The sequence below is a fragment of the Ambystoma mexicanum genome, chromosome 12 (assembly GCF_040938575.1).
Source record: "Ambystoma mexicanum isolate Mex_15411 chromosome 12, UKY_AmexF1_1, whole genome shotgun sequence".
In the NCBI taxonomy this organism is placed as follows: Eukaryota; Metazoa; Chordata; class Amphibia; order Caudata; family Ambystomatidae; genus Ambystoma; species Ambystoma mexicanum.
This window is the reverse complement of record NC_090936.1, coordinates 927146716-927166036: the sequence shown is the minus strand read 5'-3', so window position 1 is coordinate 927166036 and position 19321 is coordinate 927146716. Positions and strand designations below refer to the sequence as shown.

At 46.6% G+C, this 19321-nt stretch overlaps 1 protein-coding gene across 1 annotated transcript in view; it reads right to left on the bottom strand.

Moving 5' to 3' along the window:
* Nucleotides 1-19321, bottom strand: part of CFAP54 (cilia and flagella associated protein 54) — a 3669934-nt gene that overhangs the window by 2987416 nt on the left and 663197 nt on the right. The window contains exon 8 of the mRNA XM_069629416.1: nucleotides 12849-12950. Coding sequence (XP_069485517.1) covers nucleotides 12849-12950 — 102 coding nt within the window. The remainder of the gene's footprint in view (nucleotides 1-12848; nucleotides 12951-19321) is intronic.

Here is a 19321-nt window from a genome sequence, read left to right as displayed (position 1 = left end):
ATTTGAAAAAGGTAGGGCTGTTGCAGCCTTTGGTTACACCCCAGAACCCGTGGCAATGTGTGTCTATGGATTTTGTCACCGAGTTACCAAAGGATGAGAATTTTGACACAATTTTGGTGGTGGCAGACTGACAAAGCAGGCTCACTTCAGACCTTGTGACGGAATTCCCAGCGCTAGTTCTCTGGTGAATTTATTCTTACAGCACATAGTGAGATTACATGGATTGCCAAGGACGATAGTATTGGATCGGGGATCTCAATTTACCTCTCGGTTTTGCCGTGCTTTCTGTAAGTTACTTGGAATCTCCTGTGCCTTATCCACCAGCTATCACCAACAAACAGATGGGCAGACAGAAAGAGAAAATCAAACAATTGAGCAATACATCAGATGTTTTTTGGCGGAAGGTAACACTTCCTGGGTATGTTCTCTTTGGCTAGCAGAGTTTTGTTATAACAACGCGAAGCAGAACTCATTGTTGTAAATATGGGCAGGATTGTCTAATGCTTCCAGAGAAAATTCCTAGATTTATCAGAATTCTAGCTAAGAAGGATTCAGATTCAGGTTGTGCAAATATACGTGTATGCATGTTTTTCCCTTATTCCCCTTCCCCATCCTCATGCAAGTTTCCTAACTCTCTATCTGGTGACCCTAACACCCCATACCTATCCACAAACCCTCCTCTTCCCCCCGTTGGCTGCCTCGTTGTACCTGTACCTATCAAGATCAGGACCCCGTGCCAATCAAGGTGGGAGGGGTCTACTTCATTTGGCTTCCGTGGCTAGGAAGGAGCTGTGTGATACTCCAGGGGTGTGACACAGGTGGAGGGTCATGCAAGAAAAGGCCAGAGGGGCTGCGAGGAGGGATGTAATGCCCACAGCACCAAAGAGGGGAAGAGCAGAGAGGCCAAGGAAGGGCTGAACATACCTGGGCCCACAACCATAAGGTAGCACAACACAGCAACCCCCCCACCTGGAACCACCCAGGAAGGGAAGGGCAACAACCACGACCAGAGCACGAGGCAGGGTCTCTCACCCACCAGAGGGAGTAGGAAGCACCCCTCAACATCAGAGGACGCGCAGCCCACAGTGAATCTCCTATACAAGACAAAAGCGGAGGCAGGGTAGAACCCAGAAGCGGGGTGCCGAGCAGGGAGTCAGGTGAAGGAACAAGGGGTACTACAGACAAGAAAGGCTCGGGCCCGGCTCACGGTCCCAGAAGCCCACCAAGGGGGCAAACCCTGCAGCGGAGGGGGACGGAACAAGGCACCAAAGTAGGGCCACAACCCACAGGAATAAGGGGAACTACTAGAACCCCCAATGATGACCAAAGGGAAAAGCCACCTGACGAAAGCCGGGATGCCCGTGGGCGACATCCCTGGGCACGCTTATGAACATGTGGCCACCGGCAGAGTCCAGGGGACAACAAAAGGGAGGCGCGGACAAGGGGAAAATCCAACTGGTCACGGAAGGGGAAGAGGACACAGCCCTGATGACAAAGCAGGACTTCCAGGGAGAAATCCTTGCTCTCCAAACCACCCCCTAGCCAAGACATTTCAGGACCAGTTACAGCTGATGAGGTTGGACCTCAGCTCAGTGCTGGGGGACATGAGACAGGAAATAGGCCAATTGGGAGAAGGCACAGATCTAGTGGAAAGAGGCCTCCAAGAAATAGAGAAACCACAGAGAATAGCGAGGCGATCAAGCACCTAAATATCACAGCCCAAAACATAGCACTACAGCCAGAGGACCTAGAGAATAGGTCACAAAGGATCATCATAAGAATAAAACACCTACCAGAGACAGTCTTAGACAGGGACCTCAAGGAAGAAGTACAGAAAATATCTGCGGATATACGGGGGGCTTACGACCCTGAATCAGTGCCACTGACCCGTATCCACAGGGTGGGGAGGATAAACAATGGCCCTAACGCCAGGCCTCGAGATGTCCTGGCGGCATTCGCCCAATATGGTCAAAAAGAGGCCATCCTGAGGGTGGCCAGACACCAGGAACTAGTGTTATACAAAGGCCAAGAAATTACTCTGTTCCAGGACTTCGCTGCAAGCACACTGGCCAAGAGACGACTGATGGGTCCAGTGCTGAGAGAACTGACCAAAAAGAAGATCAAGTACAGATGGACTTTCCCGTTTGGACTGGTGTTTGAATGGGAGAGAGTCAAGAAACAAGCTTCCTCCCTCCAAGAAGCGGCAGATATGATACGCTTGGATATACCGGAAAGGGCACACAGAGAGGACCCCAGACAGAAGGAGAATAAGGCTGACCATGACCGTGTGAATGGCCCTTAACTGGGGAGTGACGGAGGAGAAGGCCATCACTGAGGGGGCCCACCCGCAAGAGGGTTGAGGCTGGAGGAAGAACCAAGGAATAGTGAGGTTTAGGGGGGCTCAGCTAGGGCCAAAGGAAGATCAAAAAGGGGGTGGTGGACATGCGGAAGATTAAAAAGGGATGGGGAAAAGGGAGTAGAAAACATGCTGGAATCAAGAAGGGTGATAGAATCTGAGGGAACGGTGGGGGGGTAGGGAGGGGGGAAACGAGCTTCATTTCGGAGTTGGGGAATGGAATGAGGGGGGAGGGCAAGGGGTTGAGGGGGGCGTGACAGGCAGCAGGGGACACTGGAATCCAAATAGGAGGAGAAAAGGGTGACGGTCCAGGAAGGAGGGGTAAGGGAAAAGCAAGGAACAACACCGGAGGGGTACAGAAGAGAATCACGACTGGACAAGAGAGGGGGCCACTGGAGGACGAGACCAGCACGGAGAAAGAAAAGAAACAAATTCAAATGCATGACACATAATGTGAAGGGACTCAACTCCCCTCTGAAGAGATAAAAACTAGAGAGGTTCAACAAAACATGGGGACCGGACATACTAGCCCTACAGGAGACCCACTTACATAAGCGGCACCAGGGATGGCTCAAAAGGAGAGGATTCTCTCAGGTGTTCCTAGCATCGGGCCCCACAAAAACGGGAGGGGTGGCGCTGGCCTTCACTGACAACATGGTCTTCAGAGCAAGGGACATTAAAAGAGACAAAGGGGTAAGATACATAATAGTTATAGGGAACCACGGTGGTAAAGAATACAACATAGTGTCAGCACCCAACACAGGCTAAGAAAGCTTCTTAAGAGAACTCCTGAAGTTACTGGAAACCCCCGCAAAGGGGCATATTATCCTTATGGGGGACATCAACATAGCCTGGAACAAGAGGACAGACAGGAAGGCAAGAGAAAGCATAGGCAGGGTGCAGTAGCCTCCCTGCAGCTGAGAGAGAAATTTGAGGCTATGGGTTTGTCGGACACCTGGAGGGCAGTGGAGGGACAGAGGGAGGGCCACACGTTCATCTCAGGAGTGCATGGCACACATTCCAGGATCGATTACATTTGGTCCTCATCCCGCCTAATAGGCAGAATAAGGGAGGTGGAGGTAGGCCCTCTGGGGATTACAGATCATATGGTGGTCGCTGACTCTGAGCACACCAAATTGTAGACCGGGGATCTGGAAATGGAGGCTATCACGGAGATACTCTGGGATCCAGTGACGAGGGAGAAAATAGGGTGCAAAATCAAAATGTTTGAGAACAAGAAATTGGAGACGAGGCAAAATACCAGATGTGATGTATTTAAGGCTACCATAAGGGGGCAGGGCTCATCGCTCAAAAGGTGCAGAGGGACAAACAGATGAAGGCCCTAGAAGCGCAACTAATAGACGAAGTCGAGGGAGCTCGCCTGAAGGCGGTAGACTCTCCAACGAGGAATCGGCTCAGGGCTTACAGAAGCACAGTGGGAAAGCTGGGAATACTGCGTACCAAAAAAGCAGAGGGTGCGATTCTCTTCGTGAGACAGAAGTACTATGCCAAGGCCAATAAAGCTGACACTCTATTGGCTGGACTCCTGAGGGAAACACAGGGACCGAACACTATAGTGGCAGTGAAGGACAAAAGGGGGTAGAGACTTACGAAAACAGAGTAAATTCAGGAACGCTTGGCCAGATTCTACACCACACTATACACCTCCCAGAACCCACAAACAGAGAAGCAGCAAGACTTTCTAGGAGGGACTAGATTGCCCCAGATCTTCCGAGAGGAGCAAGTGGCCTTAAGCAGAGAGATCTCGGTTGAAGAAGTGAGAAACACGTTTGCGAAGCTTCCTGCAAACAAGGCCCTGGGCCTGGATGGCTTCACAGCCCTTTTCTATAAAACATACACGCACATCCTGAGACACCCATGCCTGGCACAACTGTTTAACACATTTAAGACATCGGGAAGTATCACAGCCTCAATGGAAGAAGCAAAAATAATGCTTATTCCCAAGCCCAAAAATGTACCACCCTGCAGAATGTACCTTGTACAGGCCTATTGCACGTATAAATATCGACGCTAAAATGTACACCAAAATCCTGGCGAAAAGACTACAAATCCTTCTCCCCACACTTATCCACCCGGATCAGGCGGGGTTCGTACTAGGCAGGCAAATGGCAGACAATATTCGGAGGGTGGCACACCTGGTGCAAAAGGCACAGAAAACGGCCACTCCGGCGGTCTTATTGGCATTAAACGCGGAGAAGGCGTTCGACCGGGTGGAGTGACCGTTCCTTTTTAGGGTAATGGAAAAATGGGGTTGAGGGGGAGACTTCCTCAGAATGGTACAAGCGAACTATAGAAACCCGACGCTCTGCCTTGTGGTGAACGGATCAATGTCACGAGCGGTACAATTGGGCAGAGGAACTAAACAGGGGTGCCCGCTCTCCCCCCACTGTATGCAATCTACCTGGAACCTCTGCTACAGGCCATAAGGGAGGAGGAGGGAATTCAGGGGATAGCCTTCGGGGGGTACGACAAAGTGGCAGCATTTACCGATGATATGTTGCTAGCGCTTACGAACCCCAACACTTCACTCGTAGCAGCAGAGGCCATGCTCGGGGAGGTCTCGGGCCTGAAAATTAATTTGGGGAAATCCAAGCTAATGAATATAACACAGGGGAGGGAGGCAGCGGGGGAACTGAAAGCGGTTTCACCTTTCCTGTGGAGCCCGGGGGGAATTAGATACCTGGGGATCAAAATCACCCCATCACTATCAGTATGTCATGCAGCCAACTGCAATTAAGGGAGACTACCAGAAATGGGAGAACAGCAGGGTGTCGTGGATGGGTAGGATGGCGGCAGTGAAGATGATCACATTACCACGATTACTCTACCTATTCCCAAGCTATACCCCTACTATTACCCAGGGATTTTTTTATTTTTAGGGAACTAGGAAAGATAACAAGTGACTTCATATCGGAGGGCAAGAAGGCGCGGATAAGCCGTCACCTATTAGAGGCTTCTAGGAGGATGGGAGGAAGGGCCCTCACTAATCTCCAACAATACTATATAGCAGCGCAAATGAGAGTGATTCAGCAGTGGCTTTTACAGGATGGGGTAAGCAATGGAAACAGATGGACAGGGCAGTAGCCCAACATGACCTGGGGGAGGTCCTGTGGCTCCCTCGTAATAGGAGACCACATCTCTATAAGAGTGCCATTACTAAAGCCCTTCCAGACACATGGGCTAGAGTGGTAAGGGACAAAGGGATAAAAACGTACCCATCACCATTTACACAGATCTTCAATAACAAGGAATTCCAGCCAGGACGGGAGCTGGCGGCCTTTGAAACCTGGGGAGAGGGGGGCTGCAGGAAGATAAGGGACATGTTCACGGGAGATAGGATAAAAACCTTCCATAAATGCAACAAGACTTCACATTGGGGGAAGGCGAAAGACTGAGGTATTTCCAAATAAGACACTTGGTGATGAATAAGGAGGTGCGTCAGGCTGCCACTACTAGACAACTCGCGCAGCTTGAGAAGTTCTTCCTAACCAACGATGGCTCTAAGGGCCTAATATCTAGCCTCTACAAAATACTGGAAGGTGCAGAACCACCACACAGATGACCATACATGGGGAGATGGGACCGAATGGTGGGCAGGGAGATAACAGAGGAGGAATGGGAAAGACTCTGGAGAAAAATACCAAAACAGCAAGAGCCGTCCAGCTCCAGGAGGCGTGGTACAAATACTTATATGGTGGCATTATACCCCGGCCCGCCTGCACAGCATGTACCCGGATGCAACACAGGAGTGCTGGAGTGGGCGTGGGGAAGTAGGAACCGCAGCACACATTTCGTGGGAATGCCTCTGGATTCCTCGATTCTGGGAGGCAGTCCTCCAGGCGCAGGCACAGGCATTTGGGGGGAGGGCAGGGAGGGACCCCAAACTTGTCCCCCTGGGACTGAGAGAAGAGGAGGAGGAAGGGGAACACCAGGGCAGGGAGAGGGCACGGGTGATATTAACACTGGCGGCCATGCCCCTCATAGCTCAAAAGTGGAAGGGCCCCATAATACCGACGGAACAGGAATGGCTCAGGAAAATATGTGAACTGGTTGCCCTGGAATGGGCACCTATGCCACAAACAATAACCTGCAGAAATTTGACATGGATGGGGGTGAAATACTCACCTTTCTGAAAGGAGACTTCACAGATAAGGGACTTTCGGAACCAGCCGGCTGCCAAGGGGAGGAGGGGAGGGCAGAAGGGGAGAGCAAGGAGGATGCAGGGGTTTAAGTTTCCTCTGTTTTAAAAACAATAAAGAGATATTTTTTTTAAAAAACAGACAGCCAAATGAGCAGACTTACTGCAGGGGTAATTCCACCAAAATCCTCATGGACGCCATACATGGGGACTAACTCTGCCATACCACCATTTGTAATCTGGCGGTAATTCCGCTGGATTTAGTGGCGGTAACTATAATTCGGTTTGGTGTGATCCAGCAGATTTACCACCGGACTATTGCCAAACTTGTAATGATGCCCATTGTCTTTAGTAGGCATGGTATTTTATAGGGGTTTAGACCTTCTATTGAATAGGTGTGTATAGGGCAGAAGTAAGATCACATTACTACTAGCACGCTGCTTTAGACAGCACTAAAATTAGTACATAATTTAGGTTTTAATGTCACATTTTAGATGTTAGGTCCATTGCAGACTCGCAGTCGTTTCAATATTCATTTAAGCAAATAAGAAAATGGTTGGATACTAGGATTATATCTGTGCACCTTATTGAGAATAGTAGGACTTGCTCATTGTTTGTCTTTACTATTTTTACTGATCAGACCTCTACAAGATAATACACAAATGCAAAAAGGGCAGCAAAGGAATTATTTATGGGTTCCTATTTTATGAGAATAAAGGAGGCACTATGTTGCAAGTTTAAATGCTTCTTGATTTAGTGTGTAGGGAAGTTTAATGGCATTTCATGTTGATCGTTTAAACAAAGATAAAGGGTATAGTTATATTTAGTTATAGGGAGAGGGTTCTCGTGCCACGAGGCACAGATATCTAACCAACAGGAACACATGTCTTGTATAGCACAATTGCCTGCCACAAACACTGCGACGAGCCAAGGAGGGCAGCTGGGGTGGAAGTTAGGATTTGGAATATGGGTTATGATAGAAAGCACTTCAGTCATTTGGTGTGTATGTTGGAAGTACTGCTGTTTGCATTTTAACAAACCAAGCCGCACTCTCCAAAAGCTGCACTTTGATACTGTAATTGATTACAATAACAAAACACACATACTAGCTACTCTAGTATGCATTAGCACTCATTTCAGAATAGGAAACACATCATTACCCTGGTTGTAATTACATTGATGTAATACTTTTTTTAGAGTGTATGCTACTGGTACCAGAAGAGTCGGACATCTCGAAGCAGTTCTGTGCAATTTTTGTCTTGTGTTTATTCTGCATATTAAACAGACTTTATGCCCATTACCAGTTTCAGGCAGCAAGAAAAACTATCTGCGGTAATTTGAATCCTTAAAAAATGCAAAGAATAATGACTGTAGTCAGAAAAACAAAATGTCATCTGGCTGTTGCTCTCTTCATAACATTTTACATCAGGCATATGTAAGCAAATGCTGAGCACAACAATAAGGATATTATGATTAATTGTAATACATTGACCCTCTTAATTTCCTGTTGTCTGCTCAATGATGCACAGAGCTGCGGTGTCACAGGTTTTCTGATCCAGACAATTTTTTCTCTCCGAAACTCAGGCAGTCCTTTGTTATTTGCAGCAACAGCAAAAAGACACGTTGTTTTGAAAATGTACAACAGACAGAAGCCCAGTCATGTGAAAGATATTCAATTGCAGACAACACTGTCTTTGTTCTCTCCGGCATTATTACATTTAGCGAGGCAGTTAAAATCTCTAAATCTGGCATCTTCTGATGTTTCCCTTATAGGGTTAGCACAGAAATGGCTAACAGTTGAATGAAGACTTATGGTTGGTGTGAGAAACCTGAAGGTGCTCTCACATCTACTCCCCGGGGATCTTCTGTTCAGGTGGCCAAGGAAAGGCGAGACATGGTATCCCCCCCTTTTCCTAATACTGACTTACCCTCCCCTCCCTTAGCCATTTATGGGCTATTGTCAATCTTATTCTATCATCCCCTGTAATTTTCCTTTAAGTACTAGGAGGAAGAAGAGGCAACTAACTAGGTGCAGTGCAGATTTCCTATTGCCAACACCACTGGTACTGTGACGAAGAAGAGAGGTCACAATAATGGACTCTAACAAGGTCAGGCAATTGGGAATAACTGATGTCACATGCAGCCCATTATTAATGAAAGAGTGTAAATGTTGGGGATGCCCAGAGGAAGGTGCGAGAGGCCCAAGAGGTGGAAGTGGTTCAGGAGCAGAATGAGAACAGAACCACATTTTTGGCGTACAGAGGGACAGGAAGCCGAAATGCTAAGGGGCCTGCTGAAGATCCCAGAATTCCTGCTGAGCGGAATGAGCTGGACCAGGTATTCTTGTGGAGGAATGCGGAGAGCAGAGGCCGGTGAGGAGCAGAGGCGGAGCCCAGCACAAAGTCCTTCATACCTGGAAGGAAGCAGCCAGCGTACTGGCAAGCTTCTCCCGTGTGAAGGAGGGGAAGCCACCAAGTGGAGCAGTAGTAAACCGGTAAGGCTCTCAAAGAGACTGGGAACCCCGGTTTTTCCAAAGGGCTGTTGAGCCCGTACCAGTAAAAGCAACACATTGAATGCTGAACTTGATGAAAGGAGCTGCTGAGCACGTACAAGTAAAACATGCATCTATTGAATACTGAATTGTTTGAAAGACATTATTCGAGCTCACACAATGTAAAGCTATACATCTTGAATATTGAATACCAGGAAAGCATGGTTGGAGTAAAACCAAGTGAATGCTGCAATGCTGGATATATGAAATGACAAGAAAGTTGCTACTTGAACAAGACTGCAAAGTGTTAACAACCACAATGAAATTAAAATATGGTCTGGTGAACTATTGAGCATCAGCTTGGGGGAACTGAAGGTTTCGGGACCTGTGATGGGTGGACTGACAACTGCGCCTAGACCAAAAACCACTAAAGGTTGAAAAGCAGCAATAAGGTGAATCATTGGTGAAGTTAACCAAAGGAAGGGTCAAGTAGATCCCCTAATCTTTTGGGAACTGGTGAGCCAAAGAAACAAGTCAACTTTTGAAAGTAAATCTTGGTGAAGGGAACCCTGAGAACAAAACCTGGAGAATATTCATCTTGTGGAAGGGAATCCCAAGACCACAGTATTGTGTGAACTTTGTTATCTTTGGAACCTGGGAAAGGGAAACCAGAGACCGGCAAGTGAAATGAACTGTGATATTTGTGAATCTGCAAAAGGTAACCACAGAACTTGATCAGTCCTTATTGCCATGAGACTACATTGCAACTGTATTGATTTTGAGACAGAACTGTAGAAGAACTTAAATTGCAAATCATTGAGCATTTACTTTGGAACACTTATATTTGGTCAAGAGCATTTTCTCACTAGTTTTGGTTGTAGTTGTTAGAACATGCATAGATTTTTTGACATAGGCAAACTTTTTTTTTAGGACTTCTAGACACAGATTTTCCTAAGATTTCTTTAGTAAGGGAAATCCTGCCATAGCATAGGGTTAGTTAGGTGTTACACCATCCAGATGATTAATAAAGCTTTGTCCAAATATATCTTTGTCGTCTGTGTCATCTCTCTTGATACCATGCCTGTCTCACACTGGTAAAAAAAAATGTTTTAAAACACACCTGTTCCAGTTAGAGTTGTTTGACTGTACCAGCACAGTTTTTGTACTCTATTTGTTTAGGAAGTCTTCTACTTCTGTAAAGGACAGTCCTTCTACAGACAGCATCATCCACACCATTACTGTATCTAGGAAGGATCTCCCCCTGGATATCCTATTCCGAGGATCGATATCTCCAATTAGAATTTGGAAACCGTTCCTTTGGCAAAGCACGTAGACCATGTGACAATATTTTGTGACTTGTAGATGTCTACCAACGATTGCTTGTTTCCTCATATGATCTGGCAGAAGGAAGCAGGACAGCAGAGCAATGCACTAGGAGATGCAATTCGAGATGGTTAAGTGCCACAATTGGCTTGGACCACATATGGTACTTTAGCACCACTATTGGCATTGGCTCATAGATGGTGCTTTAGCATCAAATTTAGTTGTGGGGTGTATATATAGGGATTTAGCTCCACAATTATTTTTGGCTCATACATGGCGCGCCAGTGCCAAGAGGGACAATTCACTATGGTTCATAAGTGGTGCATATGTGCCACCTATTGCAGATACATTGTTTTGGCATAAAGGAGGTACTTCAGCACCCCCATTAATTTTATCTCGTGGATGGTGTTTTAGCATTAGGGTGCCAACTATGTACTTGTAGATATATGGGTTGTGACATGCAACATACAAACGCTGGAAATCATCAGGGAACTGAGTGGGGGCGTAGTGGCACAGGGGTGTGGAAATCCACTGCTGAAGTGCTGCTCCTTCAATTATTTCCGGTTCTCTGATCCCAGGCCCAGGTCCCCTCCCTGCCAGTTGCACACCTGTACTGCCCCCTGGCAATCCTTGCACTCGGGGACTGTTCTGTATCCCTACAGCCCATACTAGCACTTGTCACCCGATGTCTGCACTTACCCTTCCACTTGCCACCAGTTGGCCACACCTTTATTTATTATTTATTGTCTTTATTTATTTTACTGTTATCATATGTATTGCACGGCCCCTCCCTCTCCCCACACACTTTCTTCCGTTCCCCCCCTCCCCTGCAGTTGCGCATTCTCAATGCCACCTGGCCTAGTAGGATCGCTGTCCCTGTCTTCCCTCTGTTTCCCCTCCCTTGCCTTGTCGCGCCTTGAAACACTTGTGTATAGGCGCGTTATAAATGCCATATCATATCCTATCATGGGAGGCACTCCCAAGTGGCCGATGCAGGTTCCTTTTGCAAAAAGCCAAAACTGTTTGCAACAGTCATTTCAACTGTGGCTGTCCAGAGGGTGTACTGCATGTGGACTGAAGGCGACATATATATGAGCTCCTACTGCTTAACATTTTTTTCTCCAAAAAACCTTGATTTAACATACTGTGGGAAATGGCATGAATACAGAAAAATGCACTGCAAATAGAGAAAATCCCCAGCCACGACCCCCGCAGCCTTAAATTAGCATCAAAATGTAACCCTCGTCCAATTCGCAAAGTAGTCAGCTGACATGTTGTGTTAAATACCACCTGTAACATTTATAGCAACATTCAATTAATTGCACTTAGTCTGCAATTTCTGTCCCCACAAAACTGCCTTACTCTCGCTCGCACATTAATACTGTCTAAATTAGACTACTGTAATGTGCTATTCCTAGGCGCATCTAACGGCAACCTCGACAAATACAACTCCTACAAAATAAAGCCCTGAGAGCAGCACTTGGCATACAAAAATATGACCATATCTCAAAGATCAGAAGGGAAGCTCACTGGCTACCCATTAAGGCAAGAATTCTCTTCAAAACGCTTTGCATCACACACAAATGCATAGCGAAGCAGCCCCCATCTACCTCACCAATATAGTAACGCCTAACACAGCGACAAGAACACTGAGATCCAACCACAGCTCCCAACTCTGCGTCCCATGCTACAAACTCACGAGAGTGGGGGCGGAGGAGCTTTCAGGTCCTAGCCCCAAAAACCTGGAACGCCCTTCCAATGACTTTGAGAAGCGAACATTTGCACCCAAAATTCCAAAAATCCCTAAAGACTTGAACAAAGACTAAACAAGGAGTACCCTATCCTGACCTGTTACTGTATAGACAACCTGCTGTAAATATCTCTCTGTTGTGGCTCGAAAAAGCTTGGTGCCCATAGTTGTTTATCAGTACGTTTTTGATTTTAACCTTTCCTCTACTGTAACCAGAAATGCAAAGCCTTCTGTAACTTAGCGTATGACACATGCAATAAATAAATAATAAATAATTCCCCACACGTTGCACACCTGGAGGATTTGTGTATTCTTCCCCATATTCTCAGCCACGCCTCATCTTCTATTACCCCTCCTAGATCTTAATCCCACTTCACCACATACGGCAAACTGACAACTGTGTCCCTGGTGTCCAGTAATTTATATATTTGAGAGACCCGACTCAGAGAAGCCCCCTTGTACCTACTGCTTAACATTTTAAAGCACATTATCATATTTTGCATTCAAATACACATCAAGTACATATTGATGCAATAAAAACAAACACGTATGAAATGTCAATCCTAGTAGAGTATAAACCTTACCTATCTTAGATGTTAAATGTCATTGATTACCCGATTTTATGGTTTTCTTCTGCGAGACACATTTCAGTATCACATCATTAGCCGTGCCTCAATCAGAAATCGTGGGAAGGCACTCATAATAGACACAATGAATAATGTTTAACATGATGGTGTTTTAAAACATAGTAGCAAGAACATGAGCATACCTTTTCTGTATCTTTCAGATTGCTCTTTAGCTTGGGCCGCAGAACTCCCTTCGGCTTTCTCCTAGACTCAAACACGGCTCTTTTGAAGATCATCACTGCCATCTGTATACAAAAAAAAGATATTGTGTAACACGTCAATATATATAGAATACCACGCAGGAACTGGAAACTGCTTCCTGCAACACTGCAACAAAATGCCATATTTACTCTGCATTGCAGGCAGGCAAAGTAGAGGGAGACATCAGTGGAGCATGGAGATGCTACACGCAGGCTCAAGCTAAGCCATTCGCTGCTTTCTAGCCAGACTCATCAGTATGGAGTGTCAAAAGGTCACAGATTACGAGGGGCCCGAGAGCGCAGTCGAAGGGATATAACCACAATGTCAGGCTTGCGCGAAATGGCTGTAGTGCTGTCGTGCATCAATTGCACCAACTCATCAGCCACCCGCTGTTGCGTGTCATTAATGCCTAATGGAACCGTACATATAATATGTGATAAAACTTCATATTACCTATTGCATGTGAATGGTCATTACTACCAAAACAATACACTCGAGTCATATCCACAGGCCACGCCAACAGTGGCTTTTGGTGATCCGTATTATCTGTACTACCTAATGGGGCCATATCTAAACTGCCTAATGGAAGTCGTTATTACCTACATTATAATGCTGCTCAGTGAAAACATAACTTCACTATCTAACAGGGGTTCATTTTATCTTTAATACCACCTAAAGAGTTAATATTTAAACTGACTAACGGGGCCATCCCAACACTGCCTGATGGTGGCCATTACTAACTATATTAGTTGAAACGTGTCACAAGCTGCCTGGGGCAAAGTTGTCAACTTAAAATAGAAACCGTATCTTTCCAAGCAATAATGTCAGGATGGCTCTTCTGGGGTTTAACTGGGACCACTATGTCTCTGGGAGGGATTCACAATGTCCTTCTTGGACACCAAGGCACGCTGGAGCCTTTCCAGCCACTCGAAGGACTGTATGATTGATATGTCATTTATAATGTGCCTACACACAAGGTGCAACCAGGCAAGGGAGGGGGAAAAAAGGGAGGACCCCAAGGGGAAGCCTAACCCGGTTCAAGAGAGGCCAAGCGGCAGTGCAGGAAGGCCAGCAGGCAGGTATCAGTCATTACAGTTATAAATGCAGTCCGATTGCCTTTCTTAGTACTCTGGGCACTGCAGGATTTAGGGTGTCCCCGACCTCTTCAGGCGATGATCTAGTTCAAGGATTTCCTGGGTCCCAGACTGACTAGAAAGTAGTCTTGCCATCAGATGGATCATGGGAGTTGCAGTCACTGAGAGCAGGAGAGGTATCACTTAGGCCTGCCCCAACTAGGGCCCCTTCCGCTACTTCCCCCTCTTGCCTCTGTGGTGGAAATGCAAACTCAGCATGAAAAAGAGGTGCGCAAATATCAGTTGCAGGAATAGCACATTAAAAGGGGAGGGGGACTCACTGACGGTTAAATAATTTTAAGTGTTAAACTTAAGAATGCCCTAAGCAATTGAATTTTAAGTAGATAGCATATAAACAATAAAGATAGGTTACAGGTCAGTTTGCAGGGTTTGCCATTAGATCGAGGTGCTGCAAACAGACCTCACAGCATGCATGCCACTTTAGCAGAAATAAACTTGCATGTTTTCATTTGCTTAGCAGCCACAGGGGCTGAAAGCACATTGCAAAAAGTACACATTCCCAGGATCATACGAGAAGGAATCAATGAACTACTTATGATATACTTTCAAGGGCACAGAGCCAAGCTCACAGTTGCAGGGGAAAGGCAGCAAACTTAACATTTAATAATTTGGTATATTAGTTATGAAACTGGTCTGCTGGCAGTTTCGGAGTGTCCCATGGCGGTTTCAAATTGCCCCTTAGCACAACTCAGCTTGGGAAGCGGTTCGAAGTGTTCTTAAGATGCAACATTAAAACGGTAACTTGTCTTTAGTTCAAGGCTCTGTCAGTGTCATGATCGGTAGTGTTCTCATCGGCGGATGGGGATGATCGGCGGCAGATGAATAAAGATCAGCTGGTCATTCCAAATGTTTCAATTCCTTGGCTTCATGATGTGGGAATTGTGGGTTGGACTGTGACGTCACAGTTGTGGTCTAGGGTGGTGTAGTAAGATTTTCGGCAACCAATCATTGCAGGCTAATGTATGTCCCAATGTAGAGTAATGACGTGTTTGCTCCAATGATCTTTGTTCAAAGGATGGATCAAATGTGTCAATATGTTTTGATGTTAGGTCAGATGGTTATAAAAGCTGTTGATTTAGGCGTGTTTCTTTGACAGCGCTTTTCATGCAGTTCTGTTCCACGTTCTGTGTGAATTTTGCTTTCCTAGCTGCGTCTGAGGCCCTGAATAAATTGCATTACTTCTTGCTCGGTGTACACCCCTTTTTGGATTACTTTTGTAATTTTATTGGTGAGTTTTCAAGGCAACCTGCTGAAGACCTCAATGACTTTGTTGTAACCTCTCTGGGCGATTCCCGTTGATACTGCCATCTCATGGTGCTTACGGACAACCAGACCCACTGGAAATTCCCTGCACTGGCTGACTACAGGACTACTCTCCTCCTTATCCACCTCTACCTTCGGATATACCAACTTCATCTTCTCCTGATGTTACCAGTTCCTCCTCTGCACCACCCTTAAATCCTGATATTATCACCATCCTCTCTTCTGTACCTCCCCTGTTTGCTGATGGAGTCCCTTCTTTATCCTCTGTAACTTATTTACCTTGTGATGGTCTTTTTTTGTTATCAAACGAGCAGCAAACAAACATGCTGGACTTCACAGGTCACAAAAGAGAAATATAAATTGCAGAAAAAAACATACACAAATCACCAGCCAATGGATGGCCATCTAAAGTCTCAATGCAGTAATTTAAGAAAAGGTGTGATCGCTCAATAATTCACTATTCAATTTTTTGTTATTTTTTTTGTATTTATTGCCTGTGAACCTAGGTTTGGAAAGCAACGGAATACTTCACAGAGGAATAAGGCAAACTGCAGGTCGGCGACAGTAACAGGAGGTGATAATCCTGAGATGCAGGCAGCAGTCCTCTAGCACCAGGTAAATTATTAGCAACTGGGAGGTTAACATAGAAGAGGGTATTGTCATGATTCCTGCCCCTCATGTCCCCAACCCTCCAAGATGTCAGGCTGGAGCCAGGCCACAATCACCTACATGGCCCTCAAGGGCCTCTCCATCCCTCCAAAGACCCACTTGGAGTCAGACGTGGCGCTTGTGGTACCAGACTCACTCACTCCCATAGGATAACATTGGGGATTGGACTTGTAGTGCATTGATGGGGACAAGATGGATGCCCCCACATATTTCGGTTCCCAGAACTGCATGTGCAGCCTAGTCTTTTGGGTGTGGTTCAGCCCAGAGACACCTGGGATACCCAGAGACTATTTAAGCCACGCCCAGGCTGAGAAACATGCTTTGTGTTTTCTGCACCTGTAGCATGACACTCACCGTGTTCGGATCGGTCTCCAGTAGGCCTGCATCTTTCTTCTGTGCTCAGCTCCTGCTGCAAGAACAAGAACACTGTTAGGAACAGCCTTACCTTGTGGCGCTTCTGCCCATCATTCATCACTTCTTCTGTTCTGCGGGCATCTTCGGCGGTGTCATTCCCATCCCGGCACGCCGCTTCCTAAGGAAAAGGGAAAAGAACAGAAAAAAGGCATTAGTAAGCATTCAGCAAATCTTCGCTTATTTTTTAAAGACTGTATGAGCTTCAAACGCTTACCTGAATCCCAGCCGCTCTGAGGGAACTCTGTCTCTGGAACTTCTCATCCATCTGTAAGAGGGAAAAGACACTCCAGGTTAGCGTGGAAACATCTAGAGGCGCCGCATACTGCGCTTACTCACCGCATTTCTTCTTCATAACCGGCATCCACGCTGAAAGCGTTGCAGCACCTAAAAGACACAGAAAAAGAACTCAGTTCAATACAAATACGAAAGGGTTGCACTCTCACTCACCTTCAGCACTACTCATCTCAGCAGCACGTCGCCATCCCCGGACCCAGGCCATCATCTAAGGAAGGAAAGGAACAAAGTTAGAGAACTGTTCAAAAGACTCATTATACTTAGCTGTCGGACTCTTGCCAGTGAAGTAACTAGGCAGCAACGACCCCGCATCAATCAACGCACTCCTGCGCTGAAAGCAGGACGGAGAGCACACTTTCCAAGAAAACAAGGTGAGCTGTGGATCAAAGGGAAGAGTTGGACCCCGGGGAAGAAGGGGTTCAAGCACACCGAGACAATAGGGAGTTAAACTCTACCAATCCTGTGTTTCAGGCCCAGTCTCCAGTCGAGTAGACTCCAGGGAAAGGTTCGAGGTCGTCAGAACAGGCTGAGTGACGTCACTGTGGATACCAGGTGAGCGTTACAGGTACACTAGCAGCAGCTTAAAGGAGTGGGGGAACACAGAAAGGTGGCTATTCTGGAAGGGGTGAGCACTTGCAGCAGCCACGGGGAAGGGGCTGTTATAAGGGGGTGTGGGTGCACAGAACAGTTCACATCTGCTCTCCTTGCGGAGCAGACCAGTTGAAGTACTGGATGTTGAGAAGGAGCAAGTTCATGAAGAGGAATGTCTTGAGCACCTTCCTGAATTGCAGAAGCATGGGGGCAGGTCTGATCTTGATGGGGTGGAGGTTCCACAGAATGAGGAGTAGACAGATAAGGCAAATCTTCTGATCCCTTTGTGTTTGTTGACATATCTCTCTTTCCTTTACAATCCTGTCATTGATGCTTGAAAGCCACTCTCTTGCACAGGGGACATCCTAATTGTTCCAATACCTCAATATTAGTTTCCTAACTAACCTTGTCACACACATGTTCAACTGGACTGTCTCACCTCAGACAAGCTCCTGTAAGCTGTCCACATCACTCAGAACATATGTATCATAACTCCCAGCAACCACTACCCCCGGCATTTTTCCAACCAGTTTGACTGCTACATCCCAAATAGGCCATACACTCCCTAACTCACAATGCATACGAGTCAAGTATGTGAGAAACCTGAAGGTTTCTCACCTGCTAGTGTCCGGGGATCTGTCATCCAGGTGGCCGGGACATGGCCATCGTCATTGGATCCAGTTCCAGGCGATGGACCAATGCGGGAGGATCACCTGGATGGGGGTCTCTGGGCAGTGGAAATGGGACACCAAAGAGTGAGATGCGGTATCTCCTTCCTTATGGCACCTTTTCCCCATCCTACCAGGTAGGATATCTAGAAACTCAACACCCCCACGCCCCAGAGCCATATACCTGACATGTCCCAACACAAGGGTCAGGCAGAGTCAGGCAATTACTGATAACTACACACACCTGACTCCCATTACACTTACCCACACGGATAAAAGGCAGAGCACGAAAGCACACCCTGAGCAAGGCCCAACGCACAAGCAAGCAGCTATCCTGAGACGGCAGTTCAAACCGAGAAGAAAGGCGGTGAGATCGGAGAGGACGACAACTAGAGAATTACCCATGCCTTTTTCAACCCAGAACCGCGACTTTCAAGAAGCCTCAAGCAAAAGAAACAAAAGACCGGGAATAGTAGCAGACAAATGGTGTAGCATGTGTCAACGGTACACAGGATCCTCCTGCACTGATAGCCAGGCTGGGAAGAAGTGATTGCCACTGTGGTACCGTCCTTGACTTTGACAGCAAAGCAACACCAATGAGCTCAGCACAGTCGGTGAGTTGGAGAAACTGATAGCAGATCAGACTGTGTTATGCTCAAGGTTGCAAGCAGCAACATTGTATGAAGAAAGAGACCTTGAATATAATTGAACTTTGTGAAACTAAGATTGGTACCAGATACAGAGTGGTCCGGTGCCGCATGGGTGCTCACTCGAAGGTATCGGTTTGGTGCCATGCCTCCCCTGACCCCTTTGAGCAGGGAAGAATTGTTGAACTGTAAAATCAAAGTGGTCCTGCAGCTGGGTGCGATGAATCCTGTGCACACTCGAACGTCTTCGATTGTCTGTAAACTGAAGTTGGTCTGAACCAGACTGAGGGGAGGCGAACAGTGAGAGAAGGATTGGAGCTTGGCTGAGGTTGATCCTGGGTGAAGAGTAAATCGCCCTACGTGAATATTGAAAAAGGAAGTTTTGTTTATTGTTTATGGGACATCAGGTCTTCTAAGTCAAGAGACTATCCACTAGAGAGACTTGGGCACAGAAGGCCCTGATGTTGGTGAAAGGAACTGTGACCTCGTGCCGGAGGAGCTCTGGAGTGTGCTGTGCTCAAACGACCTGCCCTGTCCCATGCTAAAAACGTGGGCAAAGGAGGCCCCGGCCTACACATCCTGACTTATCATTTTGTGAACACTTCTTTCACTTATAAGGATTGGCAATCGTTTATTTTAGTATAGGCCCTTTTATTTTGACTAGACTCCAAAAGGACAGTATTATTATTATCTGATGGTCGTAGCTTGCTCCCAT